This window comes from Leucopleurus acutus (assembly GCF_964270905.1).
Source record: "Leucopleurus acutus genome assembly, chromosome: 1".
NCBI lineage: Eukaryota > Metazoa > Chordata > Mammalia > Artiodactyla > Delphinidae > Leucopleurus > Leucopleurus acutus.
In genome coordinates this window covers 90649519-90665403 of record NC_139142.1, presented here as the reverse complement: position 1 = coordinate 90665403, position 15885 = coordinate 90649519, and the positions used below count along the sequence as shown (strand labels likewise).

At 38.2% G+C, this 15885-nt stretch overlaps 1 protein-coding gene across 2 annotated transcripts in view; it reads left to right on the top strand.

Annotated features, from left to right (window-relative positions):
- Positions 1 to 15885, top strand: part of FBN1 (fibrillin 1) — a gene marked incomplete at both ends in the record, with an annotated part of 252338 nt that overhangs the window by 142173 nt on the left and 94280 nt on the right. For both annotated transcript variants that reach the window (XM_082841143.1, XM_082841142.1), the window contains 9 exons: positions 358 to 480; positions 3705 to 3827; positions 4921 to 5073; positions 8681 to 8734; positions 10329 to 10454; positions 12845 to 12970; positions 13535 to 13654; positions 13877 to 14014; positions 14855 to 14905. In XM_082841143.1, coding sequence (XP_082697269.1) covers positions 358 to 480; positions 3705 to 3827; positions 4921 to 5073; positions 8681 to 8734; positions 10329 to 10454; positions 12845 to 12970; positions 13535 to 13654; positions 13877 to 14014; positions 14855 to 14905 — 1014 coding nt within the window. The remainder of the gene's footprint in view (positions 1 to 357; positions 481 to 3704; positions 3828 to 4920; positions 5074 to 8680; positions 8735 to 10328; positions 10455 to 12844; positions 12971 to 13534; positions 13655 to 13876; positions 14015 to 14854; positions 14906 to 15885) is intronic.

Here is a 15885-nt window from a genome sequence, read left to right as displayed (position 1 = left end):
ATATTGAGTCTAATACATATACATGTGTATATACATATACACATATACGTGCATATACAGATTACAGATATATGTATATGCTTGTGTAAGTATATATGTATATATATACACACATGTCCTAAAATAAATTTAGCCCTATAGTTTGCGTGCACATGTCAAAAATTGAGAACTTGAGAAACGTATTTCATATGGCCACTCTTCTCTTTGTAAGCTATAATTTGGATGAAAAGTAACCTTAGACAATAATAACAAAAAAGTAAAGAAATGTGACGAAACAGAATTATATTGATCCAGGTTGGCTTCCTTTGTAAGCTTACTCATCTGGCCATAAGAAAATATATCTTTCGTATTTTTCAGATATGGATGAATGCAGCATAAGGAATATGTGCCTTAATGGAATGTGTATCAATGAAGATGGCAGTTTTAAATGTATTTGCAAACCTGGATTTCAGCTGGCATCAGATGGGCGTTATTGTAAAGGTTTGTGCTATAAAACTCTAAATCATATTCTTCACCCGTTTTTTCTCCTCTCTACATTGCTTAGAGCTACCACCTTTCCTTATTGATTCTCCCTATTTAAAGTACCCCTAACTCTGTACTAAGAAACCTGACTGGAACTCCTCCTTAAGTCCAGCCATCCAGAGAGCTACGATTTATGCCCAGAAGGCTGTTCGTACTTCAGAAAGAGTGTTTGGTGTCTTCTCAAAGGAGCCTGATAGGCTCCATAGCAAATGAATGAGAAGCTGAACTACCATTTGGACTACCAACAGCTGTGAGCATCTTTTTAAATAAGCTGAGTTCTGCCTCTTCCTTACAGTTGAGGAATAATGGCAGTTGGCTTTTTGACGGCTGTCATTTGCCACCTCTTACATCTTCACCTGGACAAAATATTGTAGACTCTTATTGCGGTGATCTCTGCTTCATAATTTCCTCCAGATACCTTAAGAAACACAATTTATTTAAGCTTTATCAAATCACAGAAGCAAAAAAGAGAAACAGGATTAAGCAGAAGAAATAAAGGAACCAGGAGCCATTATTTAGCTTTGTGACTTTTGAAATAATCTTATTGCTCCAAGTAGTGAAGCAAAATGAAGATTTTTATTTGTGCTGTTGAAAATTGGGGTCCTGAGAAGAGTTATCGGGAGATAACTGGAGTTATCAGGAGAAGAAGTTAAATTTGTGCTTAGTGTCTCTGCCTCATGCGGTCAAGAATGAGTAATTATTGCCCTTGTGTCCAAGATCTGAGCTGCAACCAGACTTCTCAAGGAACCTCATACTCAAAATAGATCCAGGGAATCTGCTAAAATATGACACTCAAAACCATAGTTTCAGATGTAGAAGGTAGAGAGAGCATCAGGCTATTCAAGATGGAGAAGGCAAGGAAAAGTCCTATGGTGCCTCTTCTCTGGGTGCCCTTGTATTAAGTCTTCAGCGTGTTGTGTATTTTCTCTAGGCTTAAAAGAGCTTCTAGCCCTTGGTTGTTTACCTACATTCTCTATGACCTTCACATAAATAGCTCTTAATATCATGGAAATCTGCCTTCACAGCAAGAGAAAGGTTTTTTTGTTTGTTTGTTTTTTGTTTTCAAATTTGAAGTAGGAAATTGGTTTCCATGCTTTTGAGCTATGTGTTGGGAGGAACTTATAGTTTGGGGAGACAAGATTAACGCATGGAAATGTTAAGACAGCATACAACAAAGCACCAGATTGTGCAGATTAAGTGCTGTACAAGTGAAAAAGAAAGGGGAAGGGAATGATTGCTGGAATATTTGGAACTAGGCTTCCAAACAAAATAACAGAAGGAAATGTGAAAGTCCCTTTGTGAACAGAACTTTTCTGAGAACACACACTCCTCTCTCTTACCTATGCACAGAGCACGCTAAGATTCACTTTCAGTACCTATAGGCTGCCAGTGACCCAGGCCACAGACTCTTAAGGGTGGCCAATAGATAATGCTGTTGTAACTATTTCGGAAGATATTATGACCTCATAGGTGAAGCCCGGTTTTGCAACTGTTTGCAATCAGTGAACTAGTATCTTATTGATAAATGGATTGTTCCAGTCATTTGAAAGTGCCTGATGATTAAAAGTCTGCTCTGACTTTAACATTCTGGCTTAAGAATCAGAGCTAGAGAGAAAGAGAGGGGGGAAATGCTCCATATTCTTACCTGTGTCGTCTTTATTCTGATGTATAGAGAAGATGGAATACACACACTTGTAGTAAGAATAAAGGAAGAAAAAAGAAAAAAATTTCTTGTATGCTGAATTTCTTTTCCATCATTTTTCTCTTGATATCATGGGATAAGATTTTCTCTTAATGCTGAACACTTGGTTCTGATCCCACAAAGATGTAACTGTTCAAAGCTGAATGAACAATGCTAATTTAATCGCTACAGTTAACTAATCTGATGAACAGCCTGGTCTCCCTGATCACTCTCTGAAGGTGGAGGCCACTCACTTTGAGCAACGCCCTCTGGATCTATGGTCCATCGCTGTCCCCAGTAAAAAACCTTTGGATTACATTTCAGGCTGTAGTCACCACTGTTTTACTGTAGATCTCGATTTGAACAAAAAGGTGACCTGAATAACTGAACCAGTTTGAGTTCACGTATTTAAATATAACTGCTGTTTTAAAATACAATCTGTACACGGAATCTTGGACCATCTGAATATATTTTGTGCCAGATAACACAAGCTATGTAAAACGCAGAGGTGTTTCAGTCTTAATTTGCCTTTTTAAGGTCAGAAGAAAGGAAATATTCACCTACACCAGTTGTATATTATAAAAGGAGTTGTTATAAAACGACTTGTTCCTAAGTGTTATATGTTTTCCAAAACACAGTTTTGGTACCATTTCTGTTTCCATGTTGGAAATAGAACATGTTTGGTACCATGTTCAGGGGGAAAAGTATCTGCTATTATTAGTATGTGCCCAATAAAATCTTTTACCAGGCCTCCCTAAGGATACACATACGATACTATAAAATATTTGTAATGCTTAAGAGAGATTTTTCTTTGCTGGGTTCCAATTGCTTACAGTGCTGTTGTTGGCTAGGAGTTGTCATCAAAATCATCTATATTCATTTTCTGTTCCTTTTTTATGGTGTTCCATCCAGGCTTTAGTTCTGTGTCTCCTCATGCCATTCTAATTTTCCCAGAGAGTTAAGGCATGAGTGATACTGGAATGGACACCAGTCTGGGTGTTGGATGCCAAAAGGAGAAGCTTCCTGCCCAGGCCAAAGATGTAGTTTATTATCAAGCTAGATTTCTGACAGTCCTGGAAAAATTGCCATGTGAAACATTACACAAGACCCTTTGTCTTTTAGCTGTCACTTTCCTTCTTCTTCCAATTCTGTTTTTGCCTTTGTGATTCTTACTTTGGATTAAAAAAAAAAATCTCAGGAGAATGTTATTGAAATAGCTTTCTATGGAAAAGAAATAAACTCAGACAGTTTATCTCAATTTTTGTTCCTTTTCTCTCAAAGGAAAATGAAATGCATCTCACTGAGCTTTTATTGTTGACGCTGCATATTATTGTAAATCTTCCCCATTTTCAAGTCGTAGAACTGTAAATATGTTATGTCTTTAGATAAAGTCACTTTATTTTTTTTCTCTTTTTTTTTTAACATCTTTATTGGAGTATAATTTCTTTACAATGTTGTGTGAAGTCGCTTTATTTTTAATAAGTGCTTTTCCCCACCACAGATATTAACGAGTGTGAAACACCTGGGATCTGCATGAATGGGCGTTGTGTCAACACTGATGGCTCCTACCGATGTGAATGCTTTCCTGGACTGGCCGTTGGTCTGGATGGACGTGTGTGTGTTGGTAAGGTTAAAGCCGTAACTAGATGTGCGATAGAGATCCACCCTCTGTCAGTCAGTAAAATCCGCCAATAATAAATGTACTTGACTGTAGCAGATATGATACAATTAATATTTGTGGGGCAACAAACCAACAGGGTCAGTTCTTTTCTTGTATGACATGGATATTAGTTTAAGGCATAGAAAGACGAGCTGAGATAAATGAAAACCAAGGGAATCCCCACCTCTCCTTCTCCCTTGTCTTTCCTAATCACCTAACTGTCCTCAATTTTCTCCAGCCCTCCTTTGTTGATAATGGTCTTTGAAATTGACCTGTATGTGCCCATTATCTCATGGTGAACATTTCATTTTCATCTAGGGAATTAAATGTTCCAAGGGAGGTATAGAATGCAAAGGAGGATATGGATAAGTAAGAAACTTATATGATAATAGTTTTATGTGGCTTTATAAAGAGTTTGAGATTTGTTGATTAATAGATACAAAGTTTTTCCAAATTATTTTTAAGAAAGGTAGTCGGTAGACCCTTTGAATTGGGAGAGGATTGGACATAGCTGGAAATCCCCTCCTGGTGGTAAAGATGATACTGCTTAGTTAGACCAATATCTGCAGATTTGTATAAATGAACCTTTTACAGGTTAAACATCCTCCTTTTTGAAAGTACATCTAATTCAGATATTCAATAATTGCATGTTTATTTTGAGGTCATCTGTATTTCTAATAAAGATCTTATTTATCATAAGGTGAGATTGAATGGTCATCCATCATTCATTCAACATTTATTAAGTGCCTTCTCTGTACACTCCTGGGGAAGAAAAAAATGAGTGAGGTATAATCCTAGCCCTTAAGGACCTCACAGTTGGGTAAACCATAATAGTCCCTAGAGAACCGGAAGAGGCTAGTAATTGGTTTCCAGTTCTTGGAAGCTGAATGCAGAATGATTTGTTTCGTTTTGTTTTCTATTGGGACCTAATACCAGAGGCATTCTCTGTGAGTTAGAACAGGGACAATGGCTAAATAAAACCAACTTCAACTTTGACCTGGGGGGTTCCCATCTGTTTGAAGCGATAGTATGATGACAGATGCTTCTTCCTGTGTAGACACACACATGCGGAGCACATGCTACGGTGGATACAAGAGAGGCCAGTGTGTCAAACCCTTGTTTGGTGCTGTTACCAAATCTGAGTGCTGTTGCGCCAGCACCGAGTATGCTTTTGGGGAACCTTGCCAACCGTGTCCTTCACAGAATTCAGGTATGTGGTGTCACGGGGATGCCCTAGTACTCCCAGCCTTCCGCCACCATCTGCAGTCTTTGCATTTTGGGAAGTCACGGGGAAAGATTGCGTCTGCTCTCCAGGTGCGCCATGTACCTTGCTGGGGTCTTGGCAGGCGCTGCTCAGCCTCTGCTCAGCTGTTCCTCACAGGCCCAGCCATCACTTGGATTAGGCAGCACATTCACGCCTCCCATCTGAACTCCTCCACCTCAGTAATAGTCATGCTCTTTAGGGTGTGTGCGACTTGCCTTGTTTTCTAAAGTAGCTTCACAGTGTTTACATTTTGTAGGAACTATTATAAAAGCAGGATGCTACCGAGTGTAAAAGTAAATAATTTTCAGATGACCTGAATGTTTCCAACTTTTTTCCAAAAGGCCATTTGTGAATTTTGTTCAAATCCTTCGGGCTGCTTTAGGGTGTGCTTTTCCTAAATGATTTTATTCAACTCTAGGGAAAAAGTGTTTTTCTCAATTTGAGTGACATGGCATAGTGAAAAGAAACCTTGTCAGTGAGTCAGAATTCTGCTCCCCAGCCACAGGCAGACAAATTACTTAATTGGAGGTTCAGTTTTTTGTGGATTTTTGTTTATTTAGGAATTTTTCTCACCGAATTTCAAAAGGATTTGAGATGGCTTACATTAGTAAACAATTATGAAATAGAATAATATGGAAAAGGGATCTTCATTTTTTTCATCTACAAAATGAATTGTCTTAGGTAATCCAGAAGATCTTCTCCAGTTGTAAATTATTTCTGTTTGTAAGGCAAAAATAGTTTATTGAAATGAAAGCAATAGACTGTCAACATTTGAATGTAATTTTAAGGTAGCTTGGCAGTTGACTTCTAATGTCCTAAAATAGAATAAGTCCTAATATTGAAAACGTGTAGCTCTGATTGGTTGATTTACCTCTGAGATTCAGTTAGTTCATTTCTGGCCTAGATACTATCTATTAAAGACGAGCTCACAGTTTTTAAACATTTGCCATTTTGAAAATGATAATATTTGAAATCAGACAGAAGTTAAAATGTATTATGAGAAGTTAGAGAAAGTTAAGTAGAAGACTTTAAAAGTCTTTAAAATGGGGGAATGCCAGTTAAAGAAAGAAAGCTTTATTCTGGATGACTGCTTCACCCAGTCATTTCATATATGATTACTAACAAATATATGTTTGCAATAATACTTCGATTATATAGTATACAAATATAATTCTATCTAAAAAGATACTTCCACACAACTTTATAGTTGTATATTATTAATATCATCCTTTTAAAGTAAAGTTTGTTACTTTAATTTTTCAAAGTACTTTCCTTGCATACTTTGAATTTACAAGATAGATGGGTATCCTAAAAACTGGTACAAGGATATAAGTGATTTTTCCGTGTCTTGAATGAGTAGAATAGCCAAAGCTTAGAATCCAGGATCCTTGGTGCATATAGTTTTTTGTTTTTACATTTTCCTCTGGCTCCCAATTACATCTCCAGAGAATTCTTATGCTACATAGGAAAATGAAATTAAAAAGATGACCCAAAGAAACCAGATTTCTTTAAGCAGTAAAGCTTAAAGAGAGTTACATTTTGAAGCTCAGTTCTACTACCTTCTGTTTTATATTTGAATCAGTTTACACAAAAGTGGTCCACATGTGGAAATAGTTCCATCCCGTTTGGCTTCTCCACCTCTCTGATAGATGAAAATGCCAAATCATGAAGGATTGAAATGTAGGATGTCCCTTATTTCAGGAGAGAGGAGGGATTTTAAAGGGGACTGGAAATATCCAGAAGGAATATCTTTAGTCAATTTAATGAGAAATTCTAACCACTTAACATCTAAAGTTCATCTTTGTGCTCTGGAAGTCAAATAAACTATATTTCCAGATACATCTCACTGGCTGCTGAGCATTTACTCCTTGTAGAAATCTGTCAGTTAAAGCTACAGGAGAGTAACGATTAGGAATTTTCTCTTCTGTCCTCATTCCACTGTCTCCATGGCACAACACTGAGTTAGCTTAGCAACACCTACCATTTATTAAGTGCTTGAGTTGGGCTGAGCACTTTACATGTTCTCTCAGGAAATCTACAGCACTACCATGGGAGTTGGGTATCATTGTCTACACTTACATAAGAGGGAACTAGAAGAGGGAAAGGGCTTGCTCCCAAGACCCTCAGCAATAAGCATTGTCATCAGCATTCAAACCCATGCTGATCTGAATTCACTACAGAGTCTAGTACCAGATCCTGCCCAAATGGAAAAGAATAATGACAATAATTGGCTTCCATGTAGGCTAAGCATCAGCTAATTTAACACTAATTATAAAATTGCTTTCAGCAAAACTGGCATGATTTTGTTTTTCCTGTTTTATTACTTACACTGTTTCACAAGTAAGTGCTTTAATTTATTGCTGATGTGAGAGAATAAAGAGGATGTATTTCTTTCTGCTGCCAGTCCCTGGCTTTCAAACACAGTGGCAGCCACCTTCCCATTTTTTCCCTTTTTGGATCCTTTTAAGATGATTTAAAAATTAAGGGATTTCACCACTTTTCTCAAATTTATGTTTGGTAGAAGACAGAGGCTCTGAAGGAGTCAACCTTCATTTTTTAATCTATAAAAAATTATAACTCCTTTGCATCCCCTGGCATCAGGAATGCAATTTTCTAGAATGTGGAGGTATAGGAACTATCTGCTTCAGCACCGAGGTACAGGTGGCCTATGTGAAAAAGCCGCATCCCTAATATTCACTTCTCCTGCCACCTAAGCACAACTGATCTGCATTTGACCATGAGATTCTGTAGTTGCCAGAAACCATGGGCAACTAAGGGAAACTTCGTTTCTTTTCCTGGGATTAAGTGTGGTTCCTATTAGTTCTCCATTTCCATCATTCACTCTTAGGTTTATCTAAATATTGTTGGAATTGTGTATAAAGCATTGCATCAATTTTAAGAAATAGAAATCTGATTCCATCACAAATTTGGGAACATATTCTATATACCTCCATTTCTTCAGTAAGATCCAGTTTTAACATTATGCAATACATTTCCTATGGATTTATAGAATAGAATGAATCTGGCATCCTGATAAATATTAACTTTAAAAATACACGTAAATGCAAGTGTAGATACCGTGTTATTCTTGTGAGGGGAGGCTAGAGAATTTGCAGAGAGAAATGAGAACATGTTAAGAACTTGATTGTACTGAAAAAAATAGCTCGAACTAAGAAAAGAATTTATTTCCAAGATGGTGGGAGAGAGTTTTATTAACAGTTAAGAAACCACATTTTAACAGACACATTTCACTGTAAGTGTAAAGTGTTCCCTGGTGAAAAAAATCAAGCCATAGGAAAAACACCTTTTCCGAAAGTGCTTGCACAAGGAATTGCTGGAACTCGCCTATATCCTCATAAGTCGTTTTCCACGGTGATTGCGGAGCCTTTAAAATAGGAGCCTGGTGTGACTCCCCTAGGAGATGCCTCCTTTTCCTTTACCACTTTATTTCAGTTCCACTCACTTTGGAGGAAATGATGTGCGCAAAGCCAAGGGCAGGATCGACCTGTTCTGCAAACAAGGGAATCATTTACTATCTGTTAATTTATTGCAGCGGAATATCAGGCGCTCTGCAGCAGTGGGCCAGGAATGACGTCAGCAGGCAGTGGTAAGGACTTGTTTTGAAATTTACTAAGCATAGGCAGAGGCAGCACTGGGCCTTCCTGTGGGTTTCCACTTGGTCCCTTTACACCAATCTGGTCCGACCCCCCTCTCTGGCCATCACCGCGTTGATCTACCTGGGACACTTAGAAGCCCCCAGTGGCAGAACAGCTATGGCACAGCGGGTCCTGGGATTGCTGGGTGTGGGTGTGGCACTCATTACTGAAGGGTTGGGTGCTCTCCCAGGGTCACTGATGTGAACGAGATACAGTGACCATGGTGGCTCGTTCCTGAGAAGGGGCAGCCTGGCCCTCCTTTGGATCTACCACTATCGAGTACAATTCAGGGTTACGAGCTCAATTGAACCTATGCACATTTTGAACACTTTCTTAATGGTCAAGTGCTCAGTCATTCTCAGATGGCAGTAGTGAGCCATCTTGTGTTTTGTAGCAGGTGGTGATAGCAATTAACTGAGTTGGAAGAAAATGAAATGTTTAAGTGTAGAAGTTAGAAGTAGAGAAATACTGGTACCATAAAAGAAATTAAACGGGAGAATTGGAACAAGTGTAAAAATGGGTGACAAGTAAGAGGAAGGGGTTACTTTACTAATAAAAAACGAAGTGATTTGATTCAAGAGAGTTCTGGGAAAAAATAGACTGACTGAATTGATTGTCAGTTCATTCTCTTGATTGATTTCATTATTATGTGTGGATAAAGAAAGGGCGAGCTGGATATTTGGAGGAGAAAAGAGAACAAGTAAGGAAATGTATAATGAATAAGGAGTTAGTGGGGAATAAATAAGTTGTGATAGGTACCTGGATAAGGAAAAAAAAAAAAAAAGGTCAACCTTGATCTATAGAAGAGTCGGGCAACAAGATTTGAGACTAGCCACTCACTGACTGTCACTCGGCATCACCCTTGACTATTAGAGCTCTCCTCAGGCTGTCAGCAGACGGAAGAGGAGGACCCAGCCTCATCTGGACAGAGTAGCAGAGGCTTTTCCAGAGCAGGTGGTGGTTGAGCAAGCTTCGGACCAACGTGTAGGTTTGCTCCAGACATTCCCCACGCAGAGTGAAGAGGGCATGATGTGTTTATGGCAGAGTAAGAGATTTAAAGTGAATAAAGAGTTCATATTTTAATTTAATCTTGAGAATACTGTCGAACCTACGAAAGTCTGAACCATGAGAATGACACAGTCACCTTGTTTTGAGGCCGTTAAGTCTGGTGGCAGTGTAGAATGTAGACTGAAGAAGGACAGGCTGATGGCAGGGAGAGCAGTTGTAGGAACCTGGGCTCTGTATCTGATCAACCTTTCCACCTTGATGTTTGTACAAGAAGAAGTCCGGGAGTTCTCCTCTTGATTAAGGATTGGTAAGCTTGTAGTTCTAGCTCAGATGCCGAGTTCCTCTCAGGGACTGGTGGAAGGAAGACTTGAGTCAGAATACCTTGTAGTGAGAAAAAGGGATCAACTTTCTCATCAAGGAGAAACTTTATTTTCATGAGGTCCTAAGGTCTTTACAGTTATCGTAATGTTATTTTTTGATAGTTCATTTGATGTTTACTTTAGAATGTTAATGATTTTGAATTTTTTTGTGGTGTAGATATAAATGAATGTGCATTAGACCCTGATATCTGCCCAAATGGAATTTGTGAAAATCTCCGTGGGACCTACAAATGTATTTGCAATTCAGGATATGAAGTGGATTCATCTGGGAAAAATTGTGTTGGTAAGACGTTTCACCTGTTTTCTAAGACATTTCATGCATCATGCATTCTTTCTTTTGTTGCTTGAGGTAAACTGCTCTTGAGTAGCTTAAAGCACTGGACAAATGGATGCGCTACACTTTGGGTGTCAGCATAGCTGAATCCTGACAAGTTACATCTTTTGTTTAACTATGTAAAGGATGGAACATGGCAACTGTCCCTCTCTTACAGCGTGCGGTTCTCTAATTGCACAGGTTGAAGCCGAGTGCTGCCCCTACTAGATGCCTTTGTTATTAGGGCACTGCTAATTGTCATTATGCACAAAGTAGATGTAGCAGTTATTTTCAAAACAGCAGAAATCTTACTTTGAGCATTTTCACCTGCTTTCCTTCTAACTATGTGGCATTTGTACTCACATAAAAAGAACTCACAGTAAATCAAAGTATCTTCTCCCCCCCCCCCATTTAAATCAGCTTTCACCTGAGTTTCAGGCTAAGCAAGTACCTAAAAAAATGGAGGATGGAAGCAGGTCATGGGAGCCCACAGGTTTATCACAAAACCCTCTTCTTTCGACTGCAGGTTTCTTTTTCTCTCCCTAACTTTTATTGCTGGCCTAAACCTGGCCCTTCCTTCTTTATGGTCTACAGTTGAATTTTGAAAAATGATTTCTTTCTCTCTCACACCCTTACTTTTAGGGCCCCTTTTTTTGGGGTACAGTTGTTATATGAGCATACATGGTACTTTCAAACTAGACTCAACTCAAAAAAAAGTTTTACTATTTCATTTTCCTGTAGGAGCCTCTCTACATTGGCAGACATGAAAAATCATTATTTATCTGGGCAGGCCAGAAAGGCACAGAGATGTTTTAGCTTCATCCAAAAATCACGCAAAAGGGAGAGTTTGGGAGGCAGAAGGGATTCTTCCTTCAGTGCTTTAGTGTCTACTCCAAAGTTGGACCCATTATCATCAGGTCAGAAGTATGTTCATATTTCAGATTATGTTCAGAGGTGTGAAGCTAGGAATCAAAGATCCGCTCCAGCCACTTCCCACAGAGTTCCAGGGACTGGCTATTTTATATCTTAATCTTCAGTTCCTCAGATTAAAGTTCCAGATTCTTCTGACATCATCAAAGTTTAAGAATTGCAATATTGACCTTTTTGGGAAGTATTAGCATTCCTTATATGATTTTGAAAGAATTCTCAGCATGCTATTTGCTCAGACAATACAGAACTTTATACTTGATTTTCCCATATGTTAAGAACTTTGTAAACACAGCCCTCCATATCTGCGAGTTTTGCATTCACGTATCTAACCGACCTCAGATTGAAAATATTTGAAAAAAAATTCCAGAAAGTTCCCAAAAGCAAAACTTGAATTTGCCATACACCAGCAACTTATTTACATAGCATTTACATTGTGTTAGGTATTATAAGTAATCTAGAGATGATTTAAAGTATATGGGAGGATGTGCATAGGTTAGATGCCAACACTATGCCATTTTATATAAGGGGTTTGAGCATCCACAGATTTTGGTAACCTGGTGCGGGGGGTGTCCTGGAACCAATCCCCTGCAGATACCGAGGAACAACTGTTAGTTGCTGATTTAAGTATATTTACTGCTGTGAACCCATGCAGCTCTCCAGTGCTGAATTTATGTAGCCTTTATGTAAGGGCTACTAGCTTGTCAAATGGTAATCTAAGCAGAATCTCTCAATGTATAAAACGTCTCTTGTGAATATGCAGTCTATTTTGTGGGCTGAGTGATGTACTTTAGCTCAAAGAGGTATAACAAACCGTTTAAGTTCTACATTTCCTAAATTATCTAAGTTATACATATCGAAAGTTTGGTTTTGCATCAGACTTGCCTATGATTCAGCTGAAAGCAAGGAATTTTCCTCAGCTCTCTGAATCTCGAGTCTAAATTCCTCATGACAATTATAAACTCTACAGGTTGCTTCATACTTTATAAACATAACTGGAGACCACTTAAATTATTCTAAAGAAGAGACACCCATCCTGGAACTAATACTTATCAAAAATGGACCATACTCTCTAAATATTTATTTAGTTCCTTAAAACAATAGGATTAGTCCTTTTAATTCTGGCACAGTGAAACAATTATATAAATATTAATGATTTCCAGCAAATCTAGGTTTTCTTCCTGCTAAAGAAAGAAGAGAATTCAATAGTGTCTGGTGACTTTAGACTTTGTAGATACCTAGTATAGATAATCAGCTCAAGCCCCTATTTTCCTAAAATAGGTAATTTCAGCAAAGATCAATGGTAGAGGAGCTCTGCCTCTTTCCTTGAATGAATCATATCATTATGACCTTAAAAACTTAGCCTAAAAATGCAGAGAAATTGCATGCAAAGGATGGGATCTTTTAAAAGTTTATGTTTTTTGGTTTTCCAGATATTAATGAATGTGTATTGAATAGTCTACTCTGTGACAATGGACAATGTAGAAATACTCCTGGAAGTTTTGTCTGTACCTGCCCCAAGGGATTTATATACAAACCTGACCTAAAAACTTGTGAAGGTAAGATGTATTTTTGTTCTTATACCATGTACTTTGCTGCCTTTTGGAATGCCACTGGAAAACCACGAAGGTAAATTAGAGTCACTTCTATTTTAGATAGTTGTGTCACTTCGTTGAGATTCTGTGATCCTAAATGACACTCCTATGCACTTTGTAAGCTACTGATGGTACTTACCTGCGATTGGTATTTTATTTGCCATTTATTTTGCATCCAAATGCCATTTAAAAGTATTCACTTTGTATTTGCCTACAATTGGCATTTTATTTGCCATCATTTAATAGATGAAGAAAATATTAGATATGTGCTATTTGAGTTAGTAATTCAGAAATCACACTTACATTTGCTCCAGGTTTTCTGAATAAAAAGATTCAGCCATGTGCTGAACATAGAGATGTGCTCGGTTATTATTTTTGGCATTCCATCTGGCCTAGAAAAAAAAATCTATCTAGGTCAGCTTTACTATCTAATGAAGAATATGTGGTAGCAAATGAGACCAAAGTTTAAATATTCATTTGTGCCCAAGACTAGTTTTTAGCAGTAATGTAGACCTGTTTTTGTTTCAGACATCGATGAATGTGAATCAAGTCCTTGCATTAATGGAGTCTGCAAGAACAGCCCAGGCTCTTTTATTTGCGAATGTTCTTCCGAAAGTACTTTGGATCCAACAAAAACCATCTGCATAGGTATTTGTCTTTCTGAGAATGATTTTCCTATGTTTATCAGTGCTGCTGTATTTAATGTCTGCTTTTATTGCAAAAGGGTTTCAGTATGGAAGAACAAAGCTTTAAACGATCATTATTCCTTGTTTCATGATGCTATTCTTGCTGTAATTCCAATGTACATGTTTGAATTTTTGATATAGATTCTATTGTCTATTAAATATCATCACCCCTTTGCCCCTGCAGAAACCATCAAGGGCACTTGTTGGCAGACTGTCATCGATGGGCGATGTGAGATCAACATCAATGGAGCCACGTTAAAGTCCCAGTGTTGTTCGTCCCTTGGTGCTGCCTGGGGGAGTCCGTGCACCCCATGCCAAGTTGGTAAGAGAAGCAGGTGCTGCGGCTCCTGTGCCCACTGGGCACTTTGCTCGGAAAGGGGAAGCCGAGAACTTTGTTCATTTAGGTTCACACGAGAATTTTAGAAGCTTTCATTCTGATGACCTCAATGAAACATGTGGCTGAATAGGAAACTAAGAGAAGTGTCAAGGACAAGAATTTTATGTGATTTGGTTAATTTATTGTTTTCCGTCACCACACTGTAATGTAGTTATCTGGAGTTGCTTTCCTAGATCAGCAGTTCCTATTGGCTCTCTCAGGAACCTCATGATTAGGGGTCCTGAACTTTTTACAGGCTCAGATTTTCTTCCCCGCAACATGATTGATGTAAATGCACCACTGTTCATCACTAAACTAAAGTTGTTGCAAAGCTGAGGTTTGAGAGCCTTGCTGATTCAATGTTTAGATATATAGATGTGTGCATTTATATAGTGGGAGTGCTGCAGGGCAAGAGATCTTCCAGTTCTAGACTTTGTTTTCCACATCCATGTTACAGTAATCCTATAGTGTGATTCATATTTTAGGGCTAATAGCAAGAGAGAAATCGAGTCAATTTCCTTCTTAGTCATCACCTTAGTTTGATCTTTAGGGTACCTTTGGCTCTTTTAGGATATCTCAGATGAATTGAGTTTTATTCAAGGAAACATTTCATTCTTCTCCTTCAGCTATGCAATCTCAGAGACACTTTGTCGTCTCAGACTTATTCATAGCAATAAAATCGATTTCGTGTTAAAGGTCCTCTTTCGTGTTTCTTATACCGTGTCATACAAAGTCTGGATATTATCTCAAATTTGTTTTTTGCTTTTTGTTTGTTTTTTGGTACAGATCCCATATGTGGTAAAGGCTATTCAAGAATTAAAGGAACACAGTGTGAAGGTATTTATGATTATTTATAAATCATAAATTTCTGTGTGCATGAAGAATGCTTGTGTTAACTTGGACTGGATAAAGCTGTCATATAACTTCCCAGTGAGAAATGTGTAGCAGGGGAAAAAAAATAATGACAACTGCCGAACATAACAGACATGAATTTCACAAGCATATATGCTATTGCCAGCGTCAGATCACTGTGGCCAAAGGGCAGGGTGGCTGAAAATGCTTTAGGTTGACCATAGTTTTGAGTGACTACAATTTCAAACTGCTGCCTATGAGGAAGACAGAAAAGGAAGTTTTTGATGAGGCTATAAAATTTGCAATTTTCTTGGTTTGTCCTGGTTTTTCGTTGTTGTTGTTGTTGTTGTTGTTTGTTTGTTTCATGGTCACAGATGATGAGAAGGACATACTCTATTGCCTCGTTTTTGAAAGTCTGCATGGATTCTCTCCAGTTTCCTGTGATTTTTTTCTCATGGAGTCCCAGATAGACATAGGTCAGGGTGACTAACACAACCTGACATGACACAGCAGCTGAAAAATTTTTAAAACAGCAATTAGTCCCATATGTGGAATGAAATGAACTTTTTTTCTCAGTTAAAATAAAGAGAAACACTACATCCCCCACCCAAGGTCTTGCTTTCCAAATGATGACTGAATCCTTTGGCCTGTCTCTGGTCCAGACCCACTGTTAATAAGTTATCTGACCTCAGCAGCACATTTTGGTACACAAGTGGTCAGAACAAAACAAAACAAAACAATCCAAAGAAGGTAAATTTCCCCCTCCCAATTTATTTCTCTTATGAGGAAAGATTTAAAATATCTTTTTCAACATCCCTGGCTTGGAAAGTTATTTCTTCTAAATAGAGACACAGTGTGTGTGAGTTTCTTGACTAACGCTCCCCTTTTTTGGCATTGGCAAGTAAGTGCCTTTCTTTGGGTTAACTTGATGGTGAATATTTTTCCAAAAAAAATGTGCAGAGAAC